The sequence below is a fragment of the Macaca mulatta genome, chromosome 19 (assembly GCF_049350105.2).
Source record: "Macaca mulatta isolate MMU2019108-1 chromosome 19, T2T-MMU8v2.0, whole genome shotgun sequence".
Lineage (NCBI taxonomy): Eukaryota > Metazoa > Chordata > Mammalia > Primates > Cercopithecidae > Macaca > Macaca mulatta.
The window spans coordinates 53,385,418-53,411,392 of NC_133424.1; the positions used below are offsets into that span (position 1 = coordinate 53,385,418).

General features: G+C 53.4%; 1 protein-coding gene across 3 annotated transcripts in view; it reads left to right on the plus strand.

Moving 5' to 3' along the window:
* Positions 1–25,975, plus strand: part of MEGF8 (multiple EGF like domains 8) — a 52,746-nt gene that overhangs the window by 1,722 nt on the left and 25,049 nt on the right. For 2 of the 3 annotated variants that reach the window (XM_015124043.3, XM_015124044.3), the window contains exons 2-22: positions 6,141–6,304; positions 6,544–6,750; positions 7,545–7,725; positions 7,807–7,895; positions 8,440–8,855; positions 9,316–9,461; positions 9,587–9,709; positions 14,955–15,109; positions 15,410–15,529; positions 15,905–16,049; positions 16,134–16,297; positions 19,865–20,065; positions 21,098–21,298; positions 21,746–21,982; positions 22,801–22,919; positions 23,013–23,144; positions 23,231–23,344; positions 23,796–24,044; positions 24,513–24,712; positions 25,050–25,260; positions 25,360–25,609. In XM_015124043.3, the coding sequence (XP_014979529.2) occupies positions 6,141–6,304; positions 6,544–6,750; positions 7,545–7,725; positions 7,807–7,895; positions 8,440–8,855; positions 9,316–9,461; positions 9,587–9,709; positions 14,955–15,109; positions 15,410–15,529; positions 15,905–16,049; positions 16,134–16,297; positions 19,865–20,065; positions 21,098–21,298; positions 21,746–21,982; positions 22,801–22,919; positions 23,013–23,144; positions 23,231–23,344; positions 23,796–24,044; positions 24,513–24,712; positions 25,050–25,260; positions 25,360–25,609 (3,824 nt within the window). Of the gene's footprint in view, positions 1–6,140; positions 6,305–6,543; positions 6,751–7,544; positions 7,726–7,806; positions 7,896–8,439; positions 8,856–9,315; positions 9,462–9,586; positions 9,710–13,931; positions 14,023–14,954; positions 15,110–15,409; positions 15,530–15,904; positions 16,050–16,133; positions 16,298–19,864; positions 20,066–21,097; positions 21,299–21,745; positions 21,983–22,800; positions 22,920–23,012; positions 23,145–23,230; positions 23,345–23,795; positions 24,045–24,512; positions 24,713–25,049; positions 25,261–25,359; positions 25,610–25,975 lie in introns of those variants that run through there. The other variant, XM_077982889.1, reaches the window with a different exon arrangement.

Here is a 25,975-nt window from a genome sequence, read left to right on the forward strand (position 1 = left end):
GTGCCATACATTATGTTTCCCATTGGACATAGCCCAGACTGAGACAGCTCCAGCAATCCCCGGTGACTTAGGTCTTGGAGTCTAGTCGGGGAGACAAACACACTAATAGTGAGAGCCAAGAGTGGTCTGTGATGGAGGAATCCCACAGGCCTGAGAAAGCCCAGAGAAAGTGCCTGATCTGGGGCCGGGGAGAACAGAGAAGCTTCCTGGAGGAGGAAATGTCTAAGCTGAGACCTAAAGGACCAATAGGAATCTGTCAGGAGGGGAGAAAAGGCCCCAGCCCTACCCTTCTGGACTCCCAGTCAGTGGAAGAGACAAACGCACTTCAAGGCTGTTTGTTTTCCTTTTCCACCCAATAAACTCCTATGCATGCCTCAGAACCCTGCTTCACTGGCTCTTTCTCTGTGAAGACTTGTGATTTAACCTGGGGTATAGCTGAGATCAGAGGCATCTGTAGGAGGGAGCAGAACGGCATTCCAGGCAAGAATAGCCATGCAAAGGTAGGGAAGCAGGAGAGTGATGCTTCTGAAGAACTAGAAATCCAGTGTGTTAAAACATAGAATACTGGCAGAGCATGGTGGCTCATGCCTGTAATCCCAGCCCTTTGGGAGGCCAAGGCCAGCAGACCACCTGAAGTCAGGAGTTTCAGACCAGCCTGGTCATCGTGGTGAAACCCCGTCTCTACTAAAAATACAAAAATTAGCTGGGTGTGATGGCGCATGCCTGTAGTCCCAGCTTCTCAGGAGGCTGAGGCACAAGAATAGCTTGAACCTGGAGGTTGCAGTGAGCTGATGTTGCTCCGCAAAGCTCTAGTCTGGGCGGCAGAGGGAGACTCCATCTTAAAAGCAAAAACCTGGAATACAAGACAACAAATGAGCCAGAGGCTGCAGAGTGGGAGGAGCCAGCAAGTGAAGGGCTTTGTGATTTTGAGCTGTATCCTGAGGGCAAACGGGTGGAAGAGAAGTTGAAAGGCAGTACCTGCAGAAGCCCAGGAAGGCCTCACAGAGTAGTGGATGTAGAAACTGGCCTCCAGACGGGAGGTTCTGGGCAAAGGCCGGAGGTGTGACAGGGCCTGAATCATGCAGGGCCTCCCTTGGGAGGCTGTGAAGCTTTGTCTTTGTCTGGGGGCTCTGGGGAGCTATGGAAGGGTTTTGAGCAGGGAGGAGACATGATCTCATTTATGTTTTAGAAGATCTCTCTGGCTGCTGTGTGGGCTATGGATGAAGGCATGTTTCTCGGTGTTAGCATGTTTACCTGTCCCCAGCTTGGGGGCCATTCCTGTTAAGCTAGTGGGATGAGAACAGAATAGGAAGTGTGTGTGTGTGTGTGTGTGTGTGTGTGTGGCAAAGGGGTCTGTGTGCTGGATATAAATCACTCTCTGGCCTTAAAGAGTCCCAGACTGGCTAGGCCGGGTGTGATGGCTCACACCTGTAATCCCAGCACTTTGGGAGACCAAGGGGGGCGGATCACCTGACGTCAGGTGTTAGAGACCAGCCTGGCCAACATGAAGAAACCCCCCCTCTACTAAAACTACAAAAATTAGCCCAGCATGGTGGCGCACATCTGTGATTCCAGCTACTCAGGAGGCTGAGGCAGGAGAATTGCTTGAACCCGGGAGGCGGAGGTTGCAGCGAGCTGAGATCACGCCACTGCACTCCAGCCTGGGTGACAGAGCGAGATGCCACCTAAAAAAAAAAAGTCTCAGACTGCTTGGGAATAGTGGGGCTGGACACAGATATTCAGTCCCCAGTGTGTTCACTGAGACAGTGCTCAGGGCTGAGAAGGGAAGTGGAGGGGTTGGGTGGATGTACCTAGGGAGGAAAGAGGACTGTGCTGGAGGTCACAGAGGAGGAGCCACTGAAACAGGGTTCTGAAGCATGCGTAGGAGTTTATTGAGTGGGAAAAGGGAACAAACATCCTCTATGAAGACATGAGGGTGGCTGGAGTATCTCAGGATCCCTGTCTAGGTTTGTCTGGTCTGATGGCACTTTTTACTGGGAGGTAATGAGAGCCAGAAGCAGGGGAAGGGGGGCCTTGAATGTCACACTGAGCAGCCTGGCCTTCCCCTTGGGGTTGATGGGGAGCCACAGGAGGTTTTGAGCAGGAGTAGGGCATTGCCCTCAGGCTGGGTGGGGGGCAGACTGGAGACTTGGTGAGCTGATCTGGCAAGAGAGAATGAGTTCCTAACTAGGGCAGGGGCTTAGAGGGGTGGAGAGGTGTAGAGAGTGCAATAGATGTTTGTGGAGTTTCACTGATGAGGCTTGGGGACCAACTGGGTAGATGTTGGGGTGAGGGAGGAGTCTGGGAGACCTCCAGACCCCCCTTGATGATCTGTTCTTACCAATGCCTGTCACTTCTTACCTATGAGAACCAACATCTTCCTGTATCTATTATAAAATAACCGGCCAGGTGCAGTGGCACACGCCTGTAATCCTAGCACTTTGGGAATCTGAGATGGAAGGATTACTTGGAGCCCAGGAGTTAGAGACTAGCCTGGACAACATGGTAAGACACTGTCTCTACAAAAAAATTGCAAAAGATTAGCTGGGCGTGGTGGGTGGTGGCATGTGCCTATAGTCCCAGCTACCGGGGAGGCGGAGGTGGGCAGATCCCTTGAGCCTAGGAGGCTGAGGTCACAGTGAGCCGAGATTGCACTGCTATACTCCAGCCTGGGCAGCAGAGCGAGACCCTGTCTCAAGAAAAAAAAAAGATAAACAACCAACCCACTAACTTTGTATTATGTTCACACTTTACCTAGTCCTAGACTTTTTTTTTTCTGAGACATAATCTTGCTCTGTTGCCCAGGCTGGAGCCCAGTGGCTTGATCTTGGTTCACTGAAGCTTCTGCTTCCCAGGTTCAAGTGATCCTCGTACCTTGGTTTCCTGAGTAGCTGGGATTACAGACATGTACCACCACGCCTGGCTAATTTTTGTATTTTTAGTAGAGACGGGGTTTCTCCATGTCAGCCAAGCTGGTCTCAAACTCCTGGCCTCGAATGATTTGCCCTGGGATTACAGATGTGAGCCACCACGCCTAGCCCAGTCCTAGTCCTTATAACATCTTCATGAATAAGAGGCATCCTGCTTTTGAGCAGGAGGGGTTTGAGATCAGATTTCTGTCTGGAATGGTATGGGGGTTGGGTAGAAACAGACCTTCAATTTAGGGAAGAACTTGGGGAGGCAGATGGTGAACTGGCCTCCGGCAGGCACTTAACAAAGATGTACTTGTGATTCCAGAAACAGAGCTTTATAGTGTGGTTGAGGCTAGTAAGATTCTGGGAGGTCTGGTTGTGTGGCCCTGCTGAATGGTTCTTCTGCGTTCCCCAGAGCATGGGTGGGGTCTGTGTCTGATGTTCTTGGGGGCTCTGGTCAGACCCTGAGGGAGAGCTTCCAGCTTTAGTATTCTTTCTTTTGTGTATTTCTTCATTCCGTCATCCAGCATTTCCTGAGCCTTTGCCAAGCCTAGGTCTGGGCAATGCTGCAGAGGGAATTAGGCCCACATCCAGGCCCTGCCCTATGGGCTTTGTAGGCTGCAGGGAGACAGAACTGGACATAGATGTTCCTGGCCCAGAGGAATGAAGGTTATAATGGGATGTGAGAACCCTGGAGAGGGGCACCTAACCCAGCTAGGGGGCATCAGGAAGAGGGCTGGTGGTGGGAAGAGATAATACGTTGCAGACAGAGGGAGAAGCTTGTACAAAGGCCCAGCTCCCATTAGAGCTGTAAGCAGTGGAGTGATTTGAGACAAAGGAAGGCTCTGAACAGCAGGCTAGGGAACTGGACTTTCTCCTAGGGTGCTAGGGAGCCATGCAGGGCTTTGGGGCAGGGGAGGGATGGGGCCAGATGTTGAGTTGGGAAGATCAGAGACTCATGTCAGGGCAAGAAGGAGGCTGGGTGAATGGTTCTGGTGAGACAGGATGAGGCCAGGCAGCCAGGGCACACCGTGGCTCTAAGCTGGCAGGCTGGAGTCGTCACCTCATTGAATGTTCACTCCAGCCTTTGTGGGTGGGGGGAATTATCTCCATTTTACAGTCATGGAAACTGAGGCTCAGAGAGCCCATGGAACTGGCCCGGGATCACCCAGCCATTGGCAGTGGTGGCTGAGTGTCTCCAGGATCTAGATAGACACACTCAGGGTCATGGGGGAAAGAACTGGCCCAGGGTCCTCCAGCTGGTCATGGGCAGAGCCAGAGCCAGAGCGAGAGCCTAGGCCTCCTAATTTCCCTCACCCAGAGGCCTCCCCTGAGCTGCCTGTTCAGGAGCCTTCTCATGTGGGATGTGGAATGAGAGGGGCTTCCAGAAACAGGACTGGCAGAGAATAAGACAGTGCCAGTGTTAGGGGTAGTGGCACTCACCACGACGATATGTGGGCCTCGTTTTCAGCATTTCTTTTTTTTTTTTTTGAAGCAGAGTTGCACTCTTATCGCTCAGGCTGGAGTGCAATGGTACAATCTCAGCTCACTGTAACCTCTGTCTCCCAGGTTCAAGAATGCTTGTGCCTCAGCCTCCCAGGTAGCTGGGATTACAAGCATGTGCCACCACATCCAGCTAATTTTTTGTATTTTTAGTAGAGACGGGGTTTCACCATGTTGGCTAGGCTGGTCTCGAACTCCTGACCTCAAGTGATCCACCCTCCTTGGCCTCCCAAAGTGCTGGGATTACAGGCATGAGCCACCCACCCCGCTCCGTTGTCACCATTTCATGTGCATTATTGCTCCTCATGAGGTTGCAGTCAGATGTCAGCTGGAGCTGCAGTCAGCTGAATGTTCACCTTGGCTGGACATCCAGGAAGGTCCCTCCCAGGGCTGGCAGTTGATGCTGGCTATCCGCTGGAAGCTCAGTTGGGACTCTCAGCTGGAATGCCTGTGTGTGGCCTTTTCTTGTGGCTTTGGCTTTTCTTTTCTTTTCTTTTTTTTTTTTTGAGATGAAGTCTTGCTCTTGTCCCCTAGGCTACAGTACAATGGCACAATCTCGGCTCACTGCAACCTCCACCTCCTGGGTTCAAGGAGTTCTCCTGCCTCAGCCTCCTGAGTAGCTGGGATTACAGGCGCCTGCCACAATGCCCAGCAAATTTTTGTATTTTTAGTACAGTTGGGGTTTTGCCACATTGGCTAGGCTGGTCTCAAACTCCTGACCTCGTGATCTGCCTGCCTTGGCCTCCCAAAGTGTTGGGATTACAGGTGTGAGCCACCGTGCCTGGCCAGCTTTGGTTTTTCATAGCATGACAGCTGTGTTCTGAGAAGGAGTGTTCTATGAGGCCCAGGTGAGAGGTACAAGTCCTCTTATGATCTAGCCTTGAAAGTTTCAGAATTTCTGCTGTTTTTTAATTGGTCAAGCAAGTCACTAAGGCTTTTCCCAGATACAAGGGGCAGGGAATTACCTTTCAGTGGCAGGAGTGGCCTATAAGTTTGAATCCACTACAGTACCACTATATCCCACTTTACAGATGAGGAGACCAATCCAGAGAGGGTGGGTTACTTGGCCAAGATCACACAGCTAGTAGCTATTCAGTGACAGAGCCAAGACATAAGCTCAGGCAGTCTGGTTCCAGAGTTTGTGCTTGTAGCCATCACAGTAAACAGAGGTGAGACTCTGGATGGGGACAGAGGGGAACTATGCTGCTCCAAGGTTAGGCCTCTCTTCAGGGGGAAGAAACTGGACTCTTCTCTTGAAGCTCTGTTCAGCGAGGGCCAGGGGACTGTCACAGAGGTGCTTTTCTCACTGGGATTATGACCTTGACCCTCCAGCCTGGACATGTCTGAAGCTCAGGCATGGACAGGAAGAGAGAGGCATCAGGAATACTGTGGCTTCTGCTCTGTGTGGCCACTGGGATGGGGTTTTCTCTCTGCACTTTATTTTCCCATCTGAATGGTGGGGATGTTCATTCTGATCTCAGGTGACCTTTCTAGAGGTCTGGAATATTGTGATTCTTTCTCTGAGCACCTGTCCCTCCGGCTGTCACAGCCCTTGACTGCCCTAGGTTATGAGACTGGGAGCCCCTCCAAGGTGAGGTCCAGGTCTGACTCATCCTTGAGCCCCCAGCATCACCTGGAGCAGGGTTTGGTGTACAATAGTGGCTGCAGGGAGGTGTGGGGAAAAGGTCCGCTTTAGAGCTTAGTCCCTCTGTGCTCACCTCCCAGCCCCAAGCCCCCAGCACCAGATCCTGCTGGACTTCCTTTTCCTGGACACAGAGTGCACGTATGACTACCTGTTTGTGTATGACGGTGACTCCCCGCGAGGGCCGCTGCTTGCCAGTCTGAGTGGGAGCACCCGGCCTCCGCCCATCGAAGCTTCCTCAGGCAAGGTTAGTGGGGATGGGGCTGTGGGTAGATAAACCAAGGGAAATGGAAGAAGAAAGGAGGGGCAGAGAGTCAGTAAGAGGGCATTCGAGAGCAGAGCACAGGGACAAGGGAAGGTGGAGAGAGGCAAAGGAAGGAGATGAGGCTCTGGGTCCCCTAGGATAGAAGGGGACAGGAGTGGGCCACCCTCCCAGGCCAATCCCCAGGCTCTGCCCACCTTACCCAGCCCACCTTGTGCTTGCAGATGCTGCTGCACCTCTTCAGTGATGCCAACTACAACCTACTGGGCTTTAACGCCTCATTCCGCTTCTCCCTGTGCCCGGGTGGCTGCCGGAGCCACGGGCAGTGCCAGCCGCCGGGTGTGTGTGCCTGTGAGCCGGGCTGGGGGGGTCCTGACTGTGGCGTGCAGGAGTGCTCAGCCTACTGTGGCAGCCATGGCACCTGCGCCTCGGTGAGCTGGTCCCCAGCCCTGTTTCCCCTGGGGCCCTGATCTGTGAGCATACTCTCCACACCTATCTCCTAGGTCTGACCTTGCTCCTGCATGAAACTCCCCCCACCACCCCACCCTGCTCCATGATACCCACTTCCCTCTCCTTCCAGAGCTTGCCCCCAACCTGTTACTCCGACCCCACCCCACATTCACCTGCAGGCCCTCCCCTGCTGAGCGTACCCCACTCTTACCTGTGAACACCACCCTCCTTCCTCCAGCCAGGCCCAACTCCGTCCTCCCATCCAGCCACTCTGTGTGGCCTTGGACCCCCTGCCATGACTTCCAGCCTCGCACCGCTGACCTTTCGCTGAAGTTGTGCACACCCAGCTTTCAATCTGGATTGCGCTTTGAGCCCTCCCCGCCTTGACCTCCCCAGATCTGAGCTCTTTCAGTTCAGGCTGAATGTCAACCATGCTGTTTGTCTTCTCCAGCCTGCCTTCTTTCTGTCTTTTCTCCTTTTTCTCTGTGTGTCTTTTCCTTTTTCTGTTGGTCTTTTTTCCATCTGTCTGCTTCCTTCTGGTTGTGTCTCTTTGTCTCTTGTTTCTGTCTGACAATTTGCCTTTCCCCTCTTCCTGTCTCTCTCTGTCTCCTTTTCTTTCTCTCTCTTTCCGTTTCCATTCTCTCCCTTCCTATCTATCTCTTTCTCTCTCCCTTTGTGCCTGTCTCATTCTGCCTCTTTTTGTCTTTGTGTCTCCTTTGTCTCTGTCCTTGTCTCTCTGTCTCTTATCTCTGTCTTTATGTCTCCTTCCCCACAGCCCCTGGGACCATGCCGCTGTGAGCCTGGCTTCTTGGGACGTGCCTGTGACCTGCACCTGTGGGAGAACCAGGGGGCTGGCTGGTGGCACAACGTGAGTGCTGGGGACCCTGCCTTCTCTGCCCGTATTGGAGCAGCTGGTGCCTTCCTGTCCCCACCGGGGCTGCTGGCAGTTTTTGGAGGTGAGCAGATAGGGCGAGTATCTGGGGTCTGGAGGCCTGGCAGCCTGTGGCCAGGTCATGAGACTGTCCACCCCTCCGCAGGCCAGGACCTCAACAATGCCCTGGGTGACCTCGTCCTATACAACTTCTCCGCCAACACCTGGGAATCCTGGGACCTGAGTCCTGCCCCGGTATGACCCCTCCTCTGCCCTGGAGGAGCCTGTACACTCAATCAGACCCAGCTAGGGACCCCCAGACTGACCCCCTATCACCCAGTGCTCCCCCAGTTCCCGCAGCTTGATGTAGGAACCTACTTCTCCCTGTTTCTGCCTTTTCTCTCTGATTTTCTTTTTTCTTCTTTTTCTTCCTTTATCTGCCTTTGTGTATCTTACTTTTCCACGTGTCTCCTGTCGCTCGATCTGTCTCTGTTTTCATCTGTCTGACTTTTGGGCTTCTGTGTTCTCCGTTTCTGTGTCTCCATTTCTCTGGGTCTGTTTCTGTCTGCCATTTGTCCCTCTAACTCTGTCTTCTTGCCTCTTCCCTCTCCTATTGTGTTTCTCTGTTTCTGTGAATCTGTCTCTTCTTTTCTCTTTCTACCGGTCTCTACCTTTCTCTTTGTCTCTGTCTTTATCTCGCCTTCTCTTTATGTTTCTCTGGCTCTGCATCTCTCTGTCTGAGCCTGGCTCTGGCTCCCTTGCTATGTCTTTACCTCTGTTTCTTGTCTCTTCCTCACAGGCTGCCCGTCACTCCCATGTGGCCGTGGCCTGGGCCGGCTCCCTGGTGCTGATGGGTGGTGAGCTGGCAGACGGCTCACTCATCAACGATGTGTGGGCCTTCAGTCCACTGGGCAGGGGCCACTGGGAGCTCCTGGCACCACCTGCCTCCAGCTCCTCGGGGCCCCCAGGCCTGGCAGGTCATGCGGCTGCCCTGGTGGATGATGTCTGGCTATATGTGTCTGGAGGCCGTACCCAGCACGACCTCTTCTCCTCTGGCCTCTTCCGTTTCCGCCTTGACAGCACCAGCGGGGGCTATTGGGAGCAGGTGATTCCAGCAGGTGGACGGCCCCCTGCTGCCACCGGCCACTCCATGGTGTTCCATGCCCCGTCCCGTGCCCTGCTGGTCCATGGTGGACACCGGCCCTCCACTGCCCGGTAAGTGACCTGTCCCACAACCCATGCCCCACAGGCCAGGCCCAGGTCAACACCATAGGCCTTTAGTCTTTAGAGGTCTTTGCCCACTATTGGACTCCTGTGGTCTTTCAGTCACTCCTTCCTTTGTGTATTTACTTATTCCTTCATTCACTCATTCACTCACTCACCCACTCACGCATTCTCTGATGTTTTATTCAATGTCTTGGTGAATTGCCTCCCACACACTCCCACCCATGTATCCATTCAACAGAGCCCTGCTTGGTGTCCACCCCTTGCTAGCTTATGCGGGTAACCCAGAGATGACTCAGAGTCCTGCCCACAGGGAACTTCTAGTTTGGAGGGGACATAGAGGCAGTCATGGTCAGTCTCACCCCTGGGTGATCACATGGCTCCTAAGAGCCTGAAGGAGGGAGAGGGACGCTTCCTGCCCTAAGCCCCTGCCCTGCTTCTCCTTTGATAGGTTCTCTGTGCGAGTGAACTCCACTGAGCTTTTCCATGTGGATCGGCGTGTGTGGACGACGCTGAAGGGGCGGGATGGGCTTCAGGGCCCAAGGGAGAGAGCCTTCCACACAGCCAGTGTTCTGGGCAACTACATGGTGGTCTATGGTGAGGAGGCTCCCCAGTCCTGCCTGCCTGCCGAGGGCCTGAGCCAACCCTGAGCTGAGGCTCCCTGCATGGCAGTCCCCACCTCCACCAGGCTTGCCAGCTATGCCCCTTTCCTTCTTTCCCAGGGGGCAATGTGCACACTCATTACCAGGAGGAAAAGTGCTACGAAGATGGCATCTTCTTCTACCACCTTGGTTGCCATCAATGGGTGTCAGGAGCTGAGCTTGCCCCGCCAGGAACCCCTGAGGGTGAGTGGTCCCTGTTCTTCCCTAGGGACTCCCAAGGGTCCCACCTCCCTCCACAGTGATTCTGGACTCAAGCTACCTCAGTCTGTAAGGGTGAGCCTGACATCCAGGTCAGTTGGTGCCAGCCTCAGGAGGCGAGCCTGGGATGGAGATGGGACCAGGGCATCATCACTATGGAGATGGAGGCCCTTATGGCAATATCCAATGTGGATTCCAATCCAGGTTTTGCCAGTTTCCAGCTGCCCCAGGGAAATGCCTAAGAGACAGCAACTTTTCCTTCTTGTTCATTTTCTTTTCTTTTTTTTTTTTTTGAGATGGAGTCTTGCTCCATCGCCCAGGCTAGAGTGCAGTGGCGTGATCTCAGCTCACTGCGACCTCCACCTCCTGGGTTCAAGCGATTCTCCTGTCTCAGCCTCCTGGGTAGCTGGGATTATAGGCATGCATCTCCATGCCTGACTAATTTTTTTGTATTTTTAGTAGAGACATTGTTTCATCATGTTGGCCAGGCTGGTCTCAAACTCCAGACCTCAAGTGATCCGCCTACCTTAGCCTCCCAAAGTACTGAGATTACGTGTGTGAGCCACCGTGCTCGGCTTTTTTAACTTTCAATTTAGGTTCAGCAGTACCTGTGCAGGTTTTTTATATAGGTAAATTGTGTGTCATGGGGATTTGGTGTACTGATTATTTCATCACCCAGGTATTAAGCCTAGTACCCAACAGGTAGTTTTTTCTTGTGTTTGTTTGTTTGTTTGTTTTGAGAAGGAGTCTTACTCTGTTACCCAGCTGGAGTGCAGTGGCGCAATCTCGGCTCACTGCAACCTCCACCTCCTGGGTTCAAGTGATCCTCCCGCCTCAGCCTCCTAAGTAGCTGGGAGTATAGGCGCATACCACACCCAGCTAATTTTTTTTTTTATTTTTAGTAGAGATGAGGTTTCACCGTGTTGGCCAGGCTGGTCTTGAACTCCTGACCTCAGGTGATCTGCCAGCCTTAGCCTTCCAGAGTGCTGGGATTACAGGCATGAGCCACCGCGCCCAGCCCCAGTAGGTAGTTTTTTTATCCTCTCCCTCCTCCAACCCTCAGGTAGGCCCCTCAAGAGTGTTGTTCCCTTCTTTGTGTCCATGTGCACTCGATGTTTGGCTCCCACTTGTGAGAACATGCAGTGTTTGGTTTTCTGTTCCTGTATTAATCTGCTTAGGATAAGGGTCTCCAGCTCCATCCACGCTGATGGAAAGAACATGATCTCATTATTTTTTATAGCCACGTAGTATTCCACGATGTATATGTACCACATTTTCTTTTTTTTTTTCTTTCTATATATTTTTTTGAGATGGAGTTTCACTCTTGTTACCCAGGCTGGAGTGCAATGGCATGATCTCAGCTCACTGCAACCTCCACCTCCCAGGTTCAAGTGATTCTCCTACCTCAGCCTCCCGAGTAGATAGAATTACAGGCGCCCACCACCACACCTGGCTAATTTTTGTATTTTTAGTAGAGATGGGGTTTCACCATGTTGGCCAGGCTGGTGTCAAACTCCTGACCTCAGGTGATCCACCCGCCTTGGCCTCCCAAATTGCTGATATTACAGGCGTGAGCCAATGCGCCCGGCCTCCATTTTCTTTATCCAGTCTGTCACTGATGGGCATTTAGGTTGATTCCATGTCTTTGCTATTGTAAACAGTGCTGCGATGAACATGCACATGCATGTGTCTTTATGGTAGAACAATTTGTATTCCTTGGGGTATATACCCAGTAATGGGATTGGTGGGTCAAATGGTAATTCTGTTTTAAGTTATTTGAGAAATCTTCAAACTGCTTTCCACAATGCCTGAACTAATTTACATTCCCATCAGCAGTAGTAAGCATTCATTCTCTTTTCTCTGCAACCTCACTCACATGTGTTATTTTATTTATTTATTTATTTATTTTGAGACGGAGTCTGGCCCTGTTGCCCAGGCTGGAGTGCAGTGGCGCGATCCTGGCTCACTGCAAGCTCCACCTCCTGGGTTCACGCCATTCTCCTGCCTCAGCCTCCCGAGTAGCTGGAACTACAGGCGCCTGCCACCACGCCCAGCTAATTTTGTTTTTGTATTTTTAGTAGAGACGGGGTTTCACTGTGTTAGCCAGGATGGTCTCGATCTCCTGACTTCGTGATCCGCCTGCCTCGGCCTCCCAAAGTGCTGGGATTACAGGTGTGAGCCACTGCGCCCAGCCGCATGTGTTATTTTTTGACTTTTTGATAATAGCTATTCTGACTGGTGTGAGATGGTATCTCACTGTGGTTTTGATTTGCATTTCTCTCATTATTAGTGATATTGAGCATTTTTTTCATATGCTTATTGGCCATGTGTATGTCTTCTTTTGAAAAATGTCTGTTCATGTCCTTTGTCTACTGTTTAATCAGATTGTTTTTTGCTTGTTAGTTTATTTAAGTTCCTTATAGGTTTTGGATATTGGACTTTTGTTGGATGCGTAGTTTCCAAATATTTTCTCACGTTGTTTTTTTACTCTGTTGATAGTTGTTTGCTTACTCTGTTGATAGTTCTTTTTTTTTTTTTTTTTTTTTTTTTTGAGGCGGAGTCTTCACTCTGTCGCCCAGGCTGGAGTGCAGTGGCACCATCTCGGCTCACTGCAAGCTCCGCCTCCCGGGTTCGCGCCATTCTCCTGCCTCAGCCTCCGGAGTAGCTGGGACTACAGGCTAATTTTTTGTATTTTAGTAGAGACGGGGTTTCGCCGTGTTAGCCAGGATGGTCTCGATCTACTGACCTCGTGATCCGCCCGCCTCGGCCTCCCAAAGTGCAGGGATTACAGGCGTGAGCCACCGCGCCCGGCCTGTTGATAGTTCTTTAGCAGCAACTTTTTCAAGATCACGGTAGATAAGTGACAGAGACAGCATGGCTATCCCCAAACAACCATCTGTATAAAACTATCACTTAAGGCCAGGCGCGGTGGCTCACGCCTGTTATCCCGGCACTTTGGAACGCCATGGCGGGCAGATCATGAGGTCAGGAGATCGAGACCATCCTGGTTAACATGGTGAAACCCCATCTCTACTAAAAATACAAAAAAATTAGCCCGGCATGGTGGCGGGCGCCTGTAGTCCCAGCTATGTGGGAGGCTGAGGCAGGAGAATGGCGTGAACCCGGGAGGCGGAGCTTGCAGTGAACCGAGATCGCGCCACTGCACTCCAGCCTGGGCGACAGAGCCAGACTCCGTCTCAAAAAAAAGAAAAAAAAAATTTTGGCTGGGCGCAGTAGCTCATTCCTGTAGTGCCAGCACTTTGGGAGGCCAAGGCGGGCAGATCATGAGGTCAGGAGTTCGAGACCAGCCTGGTCAATATGGTGAAACCCCATCTCTACTAAAAATACAAAAATTAGCTGGCGTGGTGGTGGATGCCAGTGGTCACAGCTACTCAGGAGGCTGAGGCAGGAGAATCACTTGAACCAGGGAGGCGGAGGTTGCAGTGAGCCGAGATCACACCATTGCACTCCAGCCTGGGTAACAGAGGGAGACTCCATTTCCCCCCCAAAAAAAAAAAAAAAATTTTTTTTTTTGTAGCCATTAGACCTGACTATGTTGCCCAGGCTGGTTTTAAGCTCCTAGGCTCAAATCATCCTTCCATCTCAGCCTCCCAAATAGCTGTGACTATAGGTACACACCACCACACCTGGCTAATTAAAAAAAAAAAAAATTTTTTTTTTTTTTTAGAGATAGGGTCTTGCTGTGTTGTCCAGGCTAGTGTTGAACTCCTGGCCTCAAGCGAGCTTCGTGAGACCTAGCCTCCCAAAGTGCTGGGATTACAGACGTGAGCTACTACGCTCAGCCATGTTGTCTTTCTTATAGCAGTGAGGGTCCTGTCTCAGGGCCAGAGGAGTCACCAGGGAGGAGATATGGAGAAATGTTTCACTCTTATTAGATCAGACACTGCTTTGAAATCGGATGAAAGCCACATGCCCTCTCTTCAGAAGATACTTATACCCACAGGTTGGGCGTATCACTTCGGGGACGTGTGGGCTTCCCAGAGTCCCATCTGTTCACTCCTCCTCCCTGAAAAGGAAAGAGAGGAGAGGGCAGGTTTAAGGAAGGAACCTTACCACTTACGGGATGGGGAGGAGGAAAGGCCCTAGAGGAACCCTGTGTGACCATCAGTAATAAAGTCCAGACCCGGTGTCTGAGGCCCTCATTCTAGGTCTCGTCTGCCTATCCCTTGGTCCCCTTCACTGGCAGGAGTCAGGAGTGTGATGTTTCTGGAGGCCTCTTCCTGCTTCGCAGTTTGTGATTCCCCGGGCCAAGTCCCACACGTTTACAGTGCATGCAGGTCGGTAAGAGGGTAGGGAAGTCACCATTCACTGACCACTTACCTGTCAGTCAGGATTCTTGGCTGTAACTGACAGAAATCCAACCCAGCTGGCTTAAGCGAAAAGGAGAATTTCCTGGCTGACTTGAGTGAAAACTATAGGGCCTATCTTCAGGCTGGGCTGGATCTAGGTGCTCACAAAATGGCATCGGCCACTTCTCACTCAATTTTTCAGCTGGGTTCACTTCAGTCTCTTGCCTTGTGTAGATGGTCACAGGCAGCTCGTGGATTACCTCCTACTGCTGTAAAATGCCCAGAGAGAAGAGAGTGTCTTTGCCCCAAGAATTGAGAATCAGGCCCTGTACCCCTCCCCGAGCCAGTCACTGAGACTGATGGGCCTGGGCTAAGGCCTCACTTCTGCCAGAACCAGGGACAACTCCACCTAAGTCTCATGGACTGGGAGAGGGAAAGGTTGGTTTTCCAGAGGAAAATCAGGCGCTATCATCAGAAGAGAGGCTGGTGCTAGACAGACAAAAACAGGAGACTGAGGCAGCCTGCTGGGGCTCAGCAGATTCTTCCGTCCTCCCAGCTCCTTGAGGACGAGATGATGGTTTTTTTTATAGAGGAGGAAACCAAGACTCAGAGTTCATTCTCCTGTCCAGGATCACACAGCTAGTCAGTAGTTGATCCACAATTTGAACCCAAGTAAGTGGTAGACCCGGGATTTGAACCCAAGTCTTTCTGACTCTAAAGATCAGAAAGATGATTTGGGTAGGGGTGAGGGAGCTCAGCTTGTTCAGGGCCAGGTGGGCTGGGAGAGTGTCCTTGGGTAGGTGAGGTTGAAGCAGCCACCAGAATAGAAGGCTGGACTGTGGCCCAGGAGAATCGGGAGCCATGGAGGTGGTGGAGGGGCTGAGAGTCTAATAATGTCATTGGGGTCTCTATTCCTTTAGGCCGAGCAGCGCCTCCCAGTGGTCGGTACTCACATGTGGCTGCGGTGCTTGGTGGCAGCGTCCTGTTGGTGGCTGGGGGGTACAGCGGCCGGCCCCGTGGGGACTTGATGGCGTACAAGGTGCCCCCCTTTGTGTTCCAGGCACCTGCCCCTGACGTGAGCACTGAGGTGACAGGGAAAGGGTGGCTGGGGTAGGAGGTAGCAGGGTTTCCACAGGTGAGGGGAAAGGTAGGAGGGGATCCCTGGGAGAAGGAGGGGGGATCCCTAGGGCCATGAGGGAAGGGAAGGAGATCCCCAGAGCAGAGGAAAGAGGAGCTAGAGGTCCCTGGGCCTGGGGGAGGAACGGATGGACGTGCTGAGCACTCAGGGTCCTCTGGGATAGCTAAAGCAAACGGGGACTTGGGAGGCCGGCCCAGGCCTGAGAGGCTTGTCCTCCGTCCCCTTGCCTCCCTGCAGTACCACTTGGACTACTGCTCCATGTACACAGATCACAGCGTGTGCTCCCGGGACCCGGAATGCAGTTGGTGCCAAGGAGCCTGCCAAGCTGCACCCCCTCCTGGGACCCCCTTGGGGGCTGTAAGTGACTGCCTTAGACCCTCTGTTCCCTAGCACAGACCTGTCCTCCCTCAGTGTCTCCCTCTGCCTAACCAGCTGGACAAGGACTTTCCCTCAACTGGGAGACTTGTTTTCATGCCGAAGATCCTCCTTCCTGATTCCAGACCGCAGAGCCTGAATCTTTGCGTATCCCACCCAGCCCGACCCTTTTGAAACCGTGACCCCATCCCCGCATCCCCCGTCCTCTGAATCTCCCACATTCCAAGTCGTCTTTCAACTCCCTGTTCTTCAGTTTTTTGGCCCTTTCCATCGCAGGACCCTGTATCCACAGCCCTTCCTTCCCAGATCTCTTGAGCTCCAGTGGACAGTGAGCCCTTTCCCCTCTCCTCCTCGCAGTGTCCAGCCGCCAGCTGCCTGGGCCTGGGCCGCCTCCTGGGTGACTGCCAGGCCTGCCTGGCCTTCAGTAGCCCCACAGCCCCTCCACGGGGACCCGGCACCCTGGGCTGGTGTGTGCACAATGAGAGCTGCCTCCCTCGGCCTGGTGAGTGTCCACAGCAGTGGGCTTGGGGGAGGGGACCGAAGCACTCCACACTGACCCACCAGCCCCCACCCGCTGTCCTCTCAGAGCAGGCCCGCTGCCGAGGGGAGCAGATCTCAGGCACGGTGGGCTGGTGGGGGCCTGCGCCTGTTTTCGTCACGTCCCTGGAGGCCTGTGTCACCCAGAGCTTCCTGCCTGGCCTACACCTGCTCACCTTCCAGCAGCCGCCCAACACCTCCCAGCCTGACAAGGTGGGTAGGAGGTGTGGCCTTCGGTGGGGTGTTGATGATGATCTTGATCCTAGGGTTTGTTTTTTCTCAAATGCATCTTTATCACTCTTGTGTTTACTCCAAAAGTCTTTACATTCAAGGGTCTGATTTTCCTTATGGACTTTATTCTTTATTTTTATTTTTATTTTTAGAGGGAGTCTCACTCTGTCGCCCAGGCTGAAGTGCAGTGGTGCAGTCTCGGCTCACTGCAACCTCTGCCTCCTGGGTTCAAGTGATTCTCCTGCTTCAGCCTCCTCAGTAGCCGAGGTTACAGACGCCCGTCACTGTGCCTAGCTAATTTTTGTATTTTAGTAGAAGACGAAGTGTCACCATGTTGATTAGGCTGGTCTTGAGCTCTTGATCTTAAATGATCTGCCTGCCTTGGCCTCCCAAAGTGTTGGGATTACAGGCGTGAGCCACTGTGCCTGGCCTCTTTATAGATTTTAAAAAGAATTTTTGCACTGTGGTAAAATACAGATAAAAATTTTCATCAGTGACATTTAGCACATTTACAATATTGTGCAACCATCACCACTATCTTGTTACAGAACATTTTCATCATCCCAGAGGACAACCCTGGACTCACTAAGTAGTCACTCTCTATTCCACTCTCCCCCGAGTCTCTGGCAGCCACTTATCTGTTTTCCATCTCTGGATTTGCCAGTTCTGGACATTTCATGTACATGGAGGCCTATGCTATGTGGCCTTTTGTGTCTGTCTTCTTTCACTCAGCATAGTGTTTTCAAGGCTCATTCATTTTATAACTTCATTCGGAAAGGAACTCTGTTCCTTTTTGTGATTGAGTAATATTCCATTGTGTAGCTGTACCACATTTTGTTTATCCATTCGTGTCAGCTGATGGACGTTTGGACTGTTTCCATCTTTTGGCTATTGTGAATAATGTCGCTGTACACATTGTGTACACTTGTATACACATTTTTGTTTGAACATCTGTTTTCAATGCTTTTGGCTGTATACCTAGGAGAATTGCTAGGTTATATGGTAATTCCATATTCATGTTATTGAGGAATGTCCAAACTGTTTTCCACAGTAGCTCTTTATTGATTTTTTTTTTTTTTTTTTTTTTTTTTTGAGACAGAGTCTCTCTCTGTCTCCCAGGCTGGAGGTGCAGTGGCATGATCTCGGCTCACTGCACCCTCCAGCTCCTGGGTTCAAGTGATTCTCCTGCCTCAGCCTGCTGGGTAGCTGGGACTACAGGCACCTACCACCAAACCCAGCTAATTTTTTGTATTTTTAGTAGAGACGGGGTTTCACCATGTTAGCCAGCATGGTCTCGATCTCCTGACCTCTTGATCCACCCGCCTCAGCCTCTCAAAGTGATGGGATTACAGGCGTGAGCCACCACGCCTGGCCTCTTTATTGATTTTTAAAATAGCTCATATATTCACATGGTTGAAAAATCACAGTGATATCAAAAGTCATTGGGGCTGGACACGGTGGCTCACATCTGTAATTCCAGCACTTTGGGAGGCTGAGGTGGGCGGATCTCTTGAGGTCAGGAGTTTGAGACCAGCCTGGGTAACGTGGCAAAACCCCGTCTCTACTAAAAATACAAAAATTAGCTGGGCGTGATGTCGGGTGCCTGTAATCCCAGCACTTTGGGAGGCTAAGGCGGGGGGATTACTTGAGGTCAGGAGTTGGAGACCAGCCGGCCCAACATTGTGAAACCCCGTGTCTACTAAAAATACAAAAATTAGCCACACATGGTGATGCGTGCCTGTAGTCCCAGCTACTTGGGAGGCTGAGGGAGGAGAATCTCAAGCCTGGGAGGCAGAAGTTGCAGTGACCCAAGATCATGCCACTGCACTCCAGCCTGGGCAACAGAGTGAGACTCCATTTTAATTAAAAATAAATAAATAAAAGGCCAGGCGCGGTGGCTCGCACTGGTAATGCCAGAACTTTGGGAGGCCGAGGCAGGCGGATCACAAGGTCAGGAGATCAAGATCATCCTGGCTAACACAGTGAAACCCCGTCTCTACTAAAAATACAAAAAAATTAGCCAGGCATGGTGGTGAGTGCCTATAGTCTTAGCTACTCGGGAGGCTGAGGCAGGAGAATGGCATGAACACGGGAGGCGGAGCTTGCAGTGAGCGAGATCGCTCCACTGCACTCCAGCCTGGGTAACAGAGTCTCAAAAAAAAAAAGAAAAAGAAAAAGAAAAAAAAAGTCATTAAATGGACAGTCTCTCTCATTTACCCAACTCCCTACCCCTTAAGTGGTCCAGAATTATCTAGCCCCAGCTTGGCTGCAACTTAAGGCCACCATACCTCCCTGGAAGATCCATTTGGGTTTCTTTCATCTCATTCCAGAATTTACCTATTCAAATACAAGGAAGCATGACATCGTATCATTTTTCTTTCACACGAAAGTAACATTATGAATATTACACGACTGCTTCCTTTTTTTCTTCCTGGCAAGCTTCCTCTAACAGAACTTGAGAAACACTCTCGTTCTTTTTTTTTTTTTTTTTTTTTGAGATAGAGTCTCTCTCTCTTTTTTTTTTTTTGAGACAGAGTCTCGCTCTGTCGCCCAGGATGGAGTGCAGTGGCCAGATCTCGGCTCACTGCAAGCTGAGATGGAGTCTCTCTCTATCGCCCAGGCTCGAGTGCAGTGGCAAGCAATGTCAGCTGACTGCAACCTTGCCTCCTGGGTTTAAGTGATCTTCCCACCTCAGCCTCCCGAGCAGCTGGGATTACAAGCATGTGCCACCATTCCTGGCTGGTTTTTGTATTTGTTTTTGTTTGTTTTGAGATGGAGTTTCGCTCTTGTTGCCCAGGCTGGAGTGCAATGGGGCAATCTCGGCTCACTGCAACCTCTGCCTCCTGGGCTTGAGCGGTTCTCCTGCCTCGGGCTCCCAAGTAGCTGGGATTACAGGTGCACGCCACCACTCCAGGCTAATTTTTTGTATTTAGTAGAGATGGGGTTTCACCATGTTGGTCAGGCTGGTCTTGAACTCCTGACCTCAAGTGATCTGCCCGCCTCGGCCTCCCAAAGTGCTGGCCGTGCCTGGCTTTCATTCTTTTTTTTTTTTTAAACAGTTGTATGACATTCCATTTACATTTGTAGTTTATTTAAATAGCCTCCCACTGGTGAACACTTGGACTGTTCCACTGTTCTGCTATTACAAAATCACACACCAGGAAAATAAATCTTGCACTTTGTCACTTTGAATATTAGATCTGGGCTTTGAAGTGCTTAGCTGAAAAGGTGAGGAGTTGGATAAGAAGACACTGAAGTGTCCAGTCCTGGAGTTTTAATGTGAGATGGAAATGGCAAGAGGCCAGGGGTAAAGGTGGGCTCTGGGACCCTGTTGTCTATTGTCTGAATTTAGGTCTTGCCTCTTTTCCCAGAGTGACCTTTGACAAGCCACCTAACCCCTGTCCCTCGGCCTCAATCTCTCATTTGGTAAAATGGGGAAGAAAGTTAGGTTGACCAGTCTTTTCTGGCTCTGATGTGGCCTCAGGGGTGTGGAGACTTGGGGACAGTCCAGAAAGGGACTCACGTATACACCCATCCCTGGTTGCATAGGTGTCGATTGTCCGCAGCACGACCATCACCCTGACACCCAGCGCAGAAACAGATGTGTCCCTGGTCTACCGTGGCTTCATCTACCCAATGCTGCCTGGAGGGCCGGGTGGGCCAGGGTCTGAGGACGTGGCTGTGTGGGCCCGGGCCCAGCGCCTACACGTTCTGGCCCGGATGGCCCGTGGCCCTGACACAGAGAACATGGTGAGGCTGCCTGGGACATTCAGGGGGGTGTTTATGGTAAATATGGGAGCTAGGGGTGTGGTACAGGGCATCTGTGGTGATTTGAAGGTTCTGGGGGAGGACTGGGGAGAAATCAGAGGCAGGAGATGGATTATTATTAGTATTTTTTTTGTGTGAGACAGTCTCACTGTGTTGTCCAGGCTGGAGTGCAATGGCGCGATCTTGACTTACTGCTACCTCCCCCTCCCAGGTTCAAGCAATTCTCCTGCCTCAGCCTCCTGAGTAGCTGGGATTACAGACATGCACCATCACGCCCGGCTAATTTTTTTGCATTTTAAGTAGAGATGGAGTTTCACCATGTTGGCCAGGCTGGTTTGGAACTCCTGACCTCAGATGATCTGCCTGCCTCAGCCTCCCAAAGTGCTGGGATTATAGGCGTGAGCCACTGCGCCCGGCTGGGGATGGATCTTCAGTAGAGGAGGGAGGGTGCTGAAGTTTTCAATTGTGAGCAGAATTTGAGGGCAACTTTGAAGGAGGTGAGGAAGGTCTGAGTCAGACCTGAAAGGCCCCTGAAGGCCGGGCGTGGAGGTGTACACCTGTAATCCCAGCCCTTTGGGAGGTAGGGGCAGGTGGATTGCCTGAACCCAGGAGTTTGGGACCAGCCTGGGAAACATGATGAGACATCATCTATCCAAAAAATACAAAAATTAGCTGGCCATGGTGGCATGCACCTGTAGTCCCAGCTATTTGGGAGGCTGAGGTGGGAGGATCACTTGAACGTGGGAAGTTGAGGCTGCAGTGAGCCATGATCGTGTCACTGCACTCCAGCCTGGGTGACGGAATGAGACCCTGTCTCAAAAAAAAAAAAAAAAGCCCCTGAGGAGGAGGAGGGTCCCTGGGGGTCTCACCTCCGAGGTTCTCAGGATCTAAGGAGCTCTGAGGCCCTCTTCTTAGGAGGGGGTGGGGTGCAGGGTGGGTTTGGAGGTATCAGGGGTCTGAGGAAGGAATGAGAAGGGTTCTGAGGCCCCTGCCTGTCACTCACCCCTACCCCAGGAGGAGGTGGGGCGCTGGGTGGCTCATCAGGAGAAGGAGACGCGGCAGCTGCAGCGCCCTGGGTCTGCTCGCCTCTTCCCCCTGCCCGGGCGGGACCACAAGTATGCAGTAGAGATCCGGGGCCAGCTGAACGGCTCGGCAGGCCCTGGGCACAGCGAGCTCACTCTGCTGTGGGATCGGACTGGTGTGCCAGGAGGCAGTGTGAGTACCCAGGACCCACCTCCAACCCTAGCCACAGGCCCCAGCCTCAGATCACCTGGGCTTTCTGAACGCCAGGCCGCAAACTCTGAAATCCCTAGATTCTGGCCTCGGACTACTTAACTCTTGGCCTCTGAACTCTGAACCTCCCCTTGAACCCTGTGGCCCCTGACCTCTGCCCATAGACCCTGACCTGATCCCATAGTTTGACCCTTGTCTTCTGACTCCTCACCCTTGACCCTGCTGACCCTGACCTCTGCCCTCCATACTTTGACCTATAATAATCTCCAGATTCCTCCAGACCCTGGACCTCTACTGATTTCCTAAATCCTGACTTCCTATGTGCCTGAGTTCTCAACCTGAGTTCCAAACCCTTACTTTCAGTTAGCCCCAGACTCTGACCCCTGCCCCAGACCTTGACTGCTGTCCCTCCTGTGACCCCTTCCCCAGGAGATCTCCTTCTTCTTCCTGGAGCCTTACCGCTCGTCGGCCTGCACCTCCTATTCTTCCTGCCTGGGCTGCTTGGCAGACCAGGGCTGTGGCTGGTGCCTGACCAGTGCCAGCTGCCACCTGCGCCAGGGTGGAGCCCATTGCAGGGATGACAGGGCTGGTGGGTCCCTGCTGGTGCTGGTGCCTACCCTCTGCCCACTCTGCGAGGAGCATCGGGATTGCCATGCCTGCACCCAGGTGCCTGTGGGACCACCAGGGGAGGTCACAAGGTGGAGGCAGCCAGAGCAGGCAACAGGCAGCCAAGGGAACCCCTGGTGGGGGGCGTGGGGGAAATAGCAAGGGCTTTCTTTTGTCGTTGATCAGCAGAGCCTGGTGGGGAGGGTGAGATGGAGCTAGAGAGAGAGGCACCTGGGAGTCAGGACTCTCCCTGTTGCAGGGGCCAGAGAATGCAACTCCACCCTTTTCCACTAGCGGGGAGTTTCTCAGCACAGGCACTGGAGCCCAGGAGTAGGCCTTCAGGCCTGCCAGCTCCTAGTGATGTCAGGCAGCCCTCGACACCCTGCTTCCTCTTGTTCCCTGGGAGGGTTTGTTTCTTTGTGAGTTAAAGCTTCAGGCTCTCAGTCCTTGCTCTGTCTCAAACAGTGAGGCTTTCTGTTTCTCTCCCCTCACCCCACCACCATCCAGGAGCTCAACAGAAGTCCCAGGATTGTACTTCAGTGGCTCTGGTTGGGCCTTGTGCAGGCTCCTGGGCCAATGACTGGAGTTTGGGGGAGGGAGTGTGGCCCCTTGCCCACCTCTGGATCCTGAGGATTGAATCAGCCCCACCCGGACCACACAGAAGGGGCGCTGTTGCCCAAAAGAGAGAGTCGGTGCTGGGCAGGCAGATCTATGGGTGTCTGTGGCTGAAGGGAGGGGTCCAGAGATGCAGGCAGCTGGGGAGGGAGATGGCCTTGCAGGGACAGTCTGCAGGGTGGGGCAGGGGGTGGGATAGGCACTGGGATCCCAAAGGAGATGGCTGAGTGGGGTTCTGACTCCTCTGCCCAACTGACCCCCAGGACCCCTTCTGTGAGTGGCATCAGAGCACCAGCCGCAAAGGAGACGCGGCTTGCAGCCGGCGGGGCCGGGGTCGGGGTGCCATAAAGAGTCCAGACGAGTGTCCCCCACTCTGCAACCAGTGAGTCTGGCTGGGTCCAGGGAGTGGGTGGGTGGATGTGCCCACGGATGTGGGCTGGCTGTGGAGTGACCTGGCCACCGCTCCCCGCCCCAGGCGACTGACCTGTGAGGACTGCCTGGCCAACTCGAGCCAGTGCGCCTGGTGCCAGTCCACCCACACCTGCTTCCTGTTTGCCGCCTACCTGGCCCGGTACCCACACGGGGGCTGTCGAGGCTGGGATGACAGGTACGGTCCCTGGGGCAGGGTTAACAGAGGAAGATCCCCACTGGCAAGGGGCCAGGGCTCTGACCCCCACCCCTGCCATCCTGCAGTGTGCACTCGGAGCCACGGTGCCGGAGCTGCGATGGGTTCCTGACCTGCCACGAGTGTCTGCAGAGCCACGAGTGTGGCTGGTGTGGCAATGAGGACAACCCCACACTGGGACGGTGAGCCCAGGCGGGCAGGTGGGCAGGGTGCCCGGCTGTGTCCTTCCTCCATGACTGGTCATTCTAATAGCCTCTTTGCTTCTCTGCCCTCTTGCCCTGACCCCATCCCATGGCCACCTTCCCTTTTCCATATTGTTTTTCTGTTGTTTATTTTACCCTCCCGCTCTTTTTTCTCAATTTGTCCTCCTTTGCCGGGTCTCTGCAACTCGTTTTCTTTCTCCTTGTCTGTTTCTGTCTCTGCTCTCCTTTTCACTGCATCTCCGTCTATGTCTCTCTTCTGTCTTCCAAAATTGTTTTTGTCTTCGACTTCTCCTGGTTTCTCTGTCCCTCTTTCCAAATCTATATTTTCGTCCCTCTCCTTGCGATTGGCCTCCTCTCTCCCTGTCATTGTTTCTATGTATGGCTCCTGTTTCTATGTTGTCCCCTGCTTCTTCACTCTCTCACCCCACAGGTGCCTACAGGGGGACTTCTCAGGGCCCCTCGGTGGGGGTAACTGCTCCCTGTGGGTGGGGGAGGGCCTGGGGCTTCCTGTGGCCCTCCCTGCCCGCTGGGCATATGCCCGCTGTCCTGACGTGGATGAGTGTCGCCTGGGCCTGGCCCGGTGCCATCCGCGGGCGACCTGCCTGAACACGCCCCTCAGCTACGAGTGTCACTGCCAGCGGGGCTACCAGGGTGATGGCATCTCACACTGCAACCGCACGTGAGTGAGGTGGGGGTTGCTATGGAGATGTCGCCCCAGGCTGGGGCACATGGAGGTGGAGGGAGGAAGCCATCATGGCACTGGGTCCCTTCCTGTGGAACCAGCATCCCTAGTTAGCCAGGGGTTTACCTTGCAGACTAGGTCCTCGTTAGAGTGACAGGGTCCCCAGTGTAACCCTGGTTACCATGGAAACAGGGCACCCATAGGCTGTGGGCCATAGTCTTCAGCGTTGCCATGGAGGCAGAGGACGTAGTTGAAAGAGGTTTTCACAGTGGTGCTATGTGGTTGCTATAGAGACAGGCGTGGTGATGCATGGAGTTACCTTGGAGACAGGGTCACCCACGTAGTGCAAAACCATGGAAACAGCCAGTGGCTTTGATGGTGTCATGAGGTGGGTGGAGGTGATGAGGTGCTTTAGGGGCTCTGGGCCTGCCTGGCGCTTTCCCCACCCCCAACACGGCCCCTCAGGTGCTTGGAGGACTGTGGCCATGGTGTGTGCAGCGGCCCCCCGGACTTCACCTGCGTGTGCGACCTAGGCTGGACATCAGACCTGCCCCTGCCCACACCCGCCCCGGGTCCCCCAGCACCCCGCTGCTCCCGGGATTGTGGCTGCAGCTTCCACAGCCACTGCCGCAAGCGGGGCCCTGGCTTCTGCGACGAGTGCCAGGGTGAGCAGCCCTCGTCCTGGCCCCAGCCTGGACCCAGGGAGCCTCCTCCCTTCTTGGGGCTCCAGCTTGCTCTTCTTGGAGGAGGCCTCAGTGTCCCCTCATGCAGCTCTGGGTCCCCTGCCCCATTCCTGTTCCTGACTCAAACAGGTTTCAGTGCCACCCATCACTCTGGCTGGGCTTCACTTCCCCCTCTTGGGACTTGCTGTTTACCCTGATCTGAGCCTTGGTTTCTTACCTTTGAAGCAGCTGGGTGGGGTCAGGGTTTAGCTGACCCAGTAGGCCTGGGCCTGTTTCCACCCTTGACTTGACTCTATCCCACCTGCTGGGGCCTCCACAGACTGGACATGGGGAGAGCACTGCGAACGATGCCGGCCCGGCAGCTTCGGCAACGCCACGGGCTCTAGGGGCTGCCGGCCCTGCCAGTGCAATGGGCACGGGGACCCCCGCCGTGGCCACTGCGACAACCTCAGTGGGCTCTGCTTCTGCCAGGACCACACCGAGGGTGCCCACTGCCAGCTCTGCTCCCCAGGCTATTATGGGGATCCCCGGTGAGCCAGCGGGCCAGCCAGGGCTAGGTAGGGTGTGCTTGGGGATACAGTGGGGAGGGGCAGGACTGGTCTGACACTGGCTCTCCTCCATCTCCCCAGGGCCGGTGGTTCCTGCTTCCGGGAGTGTGGAGGTCGAGCCCTCCTCACCAATGTGTCCTCAGTGGCACTGGGCTCACGCCGGGTCGGGGGGCTGCTGCCTCCAGGTGGCGGGGCTGCGAGAGCCGGGCCTGGCCTGTCCTATTGTGTGTGGGTTGTCTCAGCCACTGAGGAACTACAGCCCTGTGCTCCCGGGACCCTCTGTCCCCCACTCACCCTCACCTTCTCCCCCGACAGCAGCACCCCCTGCACGGTGAGCACTGAGGAAACAAGGGTTCAGGCCCATGAGCCAGAACCATGTCCCCTGACCCAGTCTGCATCCCCAGACCCTGACCCCAGTGTTGCTTTTTTGTTTGTTTGTTTGTTTTTGCTTTTAATCCTTCAAAACCCAAACTCCTCCTCAGATCCCCAGTGCTTTGTTCCTAGGCCCACAGACAGACTCTCCCACTTCCCAGATAGCTTCCGATTTCCTCAGCTCCCATCTCCAGTTCTCCAGATCCTCAATCTCCCCATTCCCAGACCAGGAATGGTAAATTGTTACACCTTGTGCACCAACTCTGATTGATTGGTACTGACTGCCAGGAGCTGCATGTGGAGAAAGAGGCTTAATGCAAGAGGT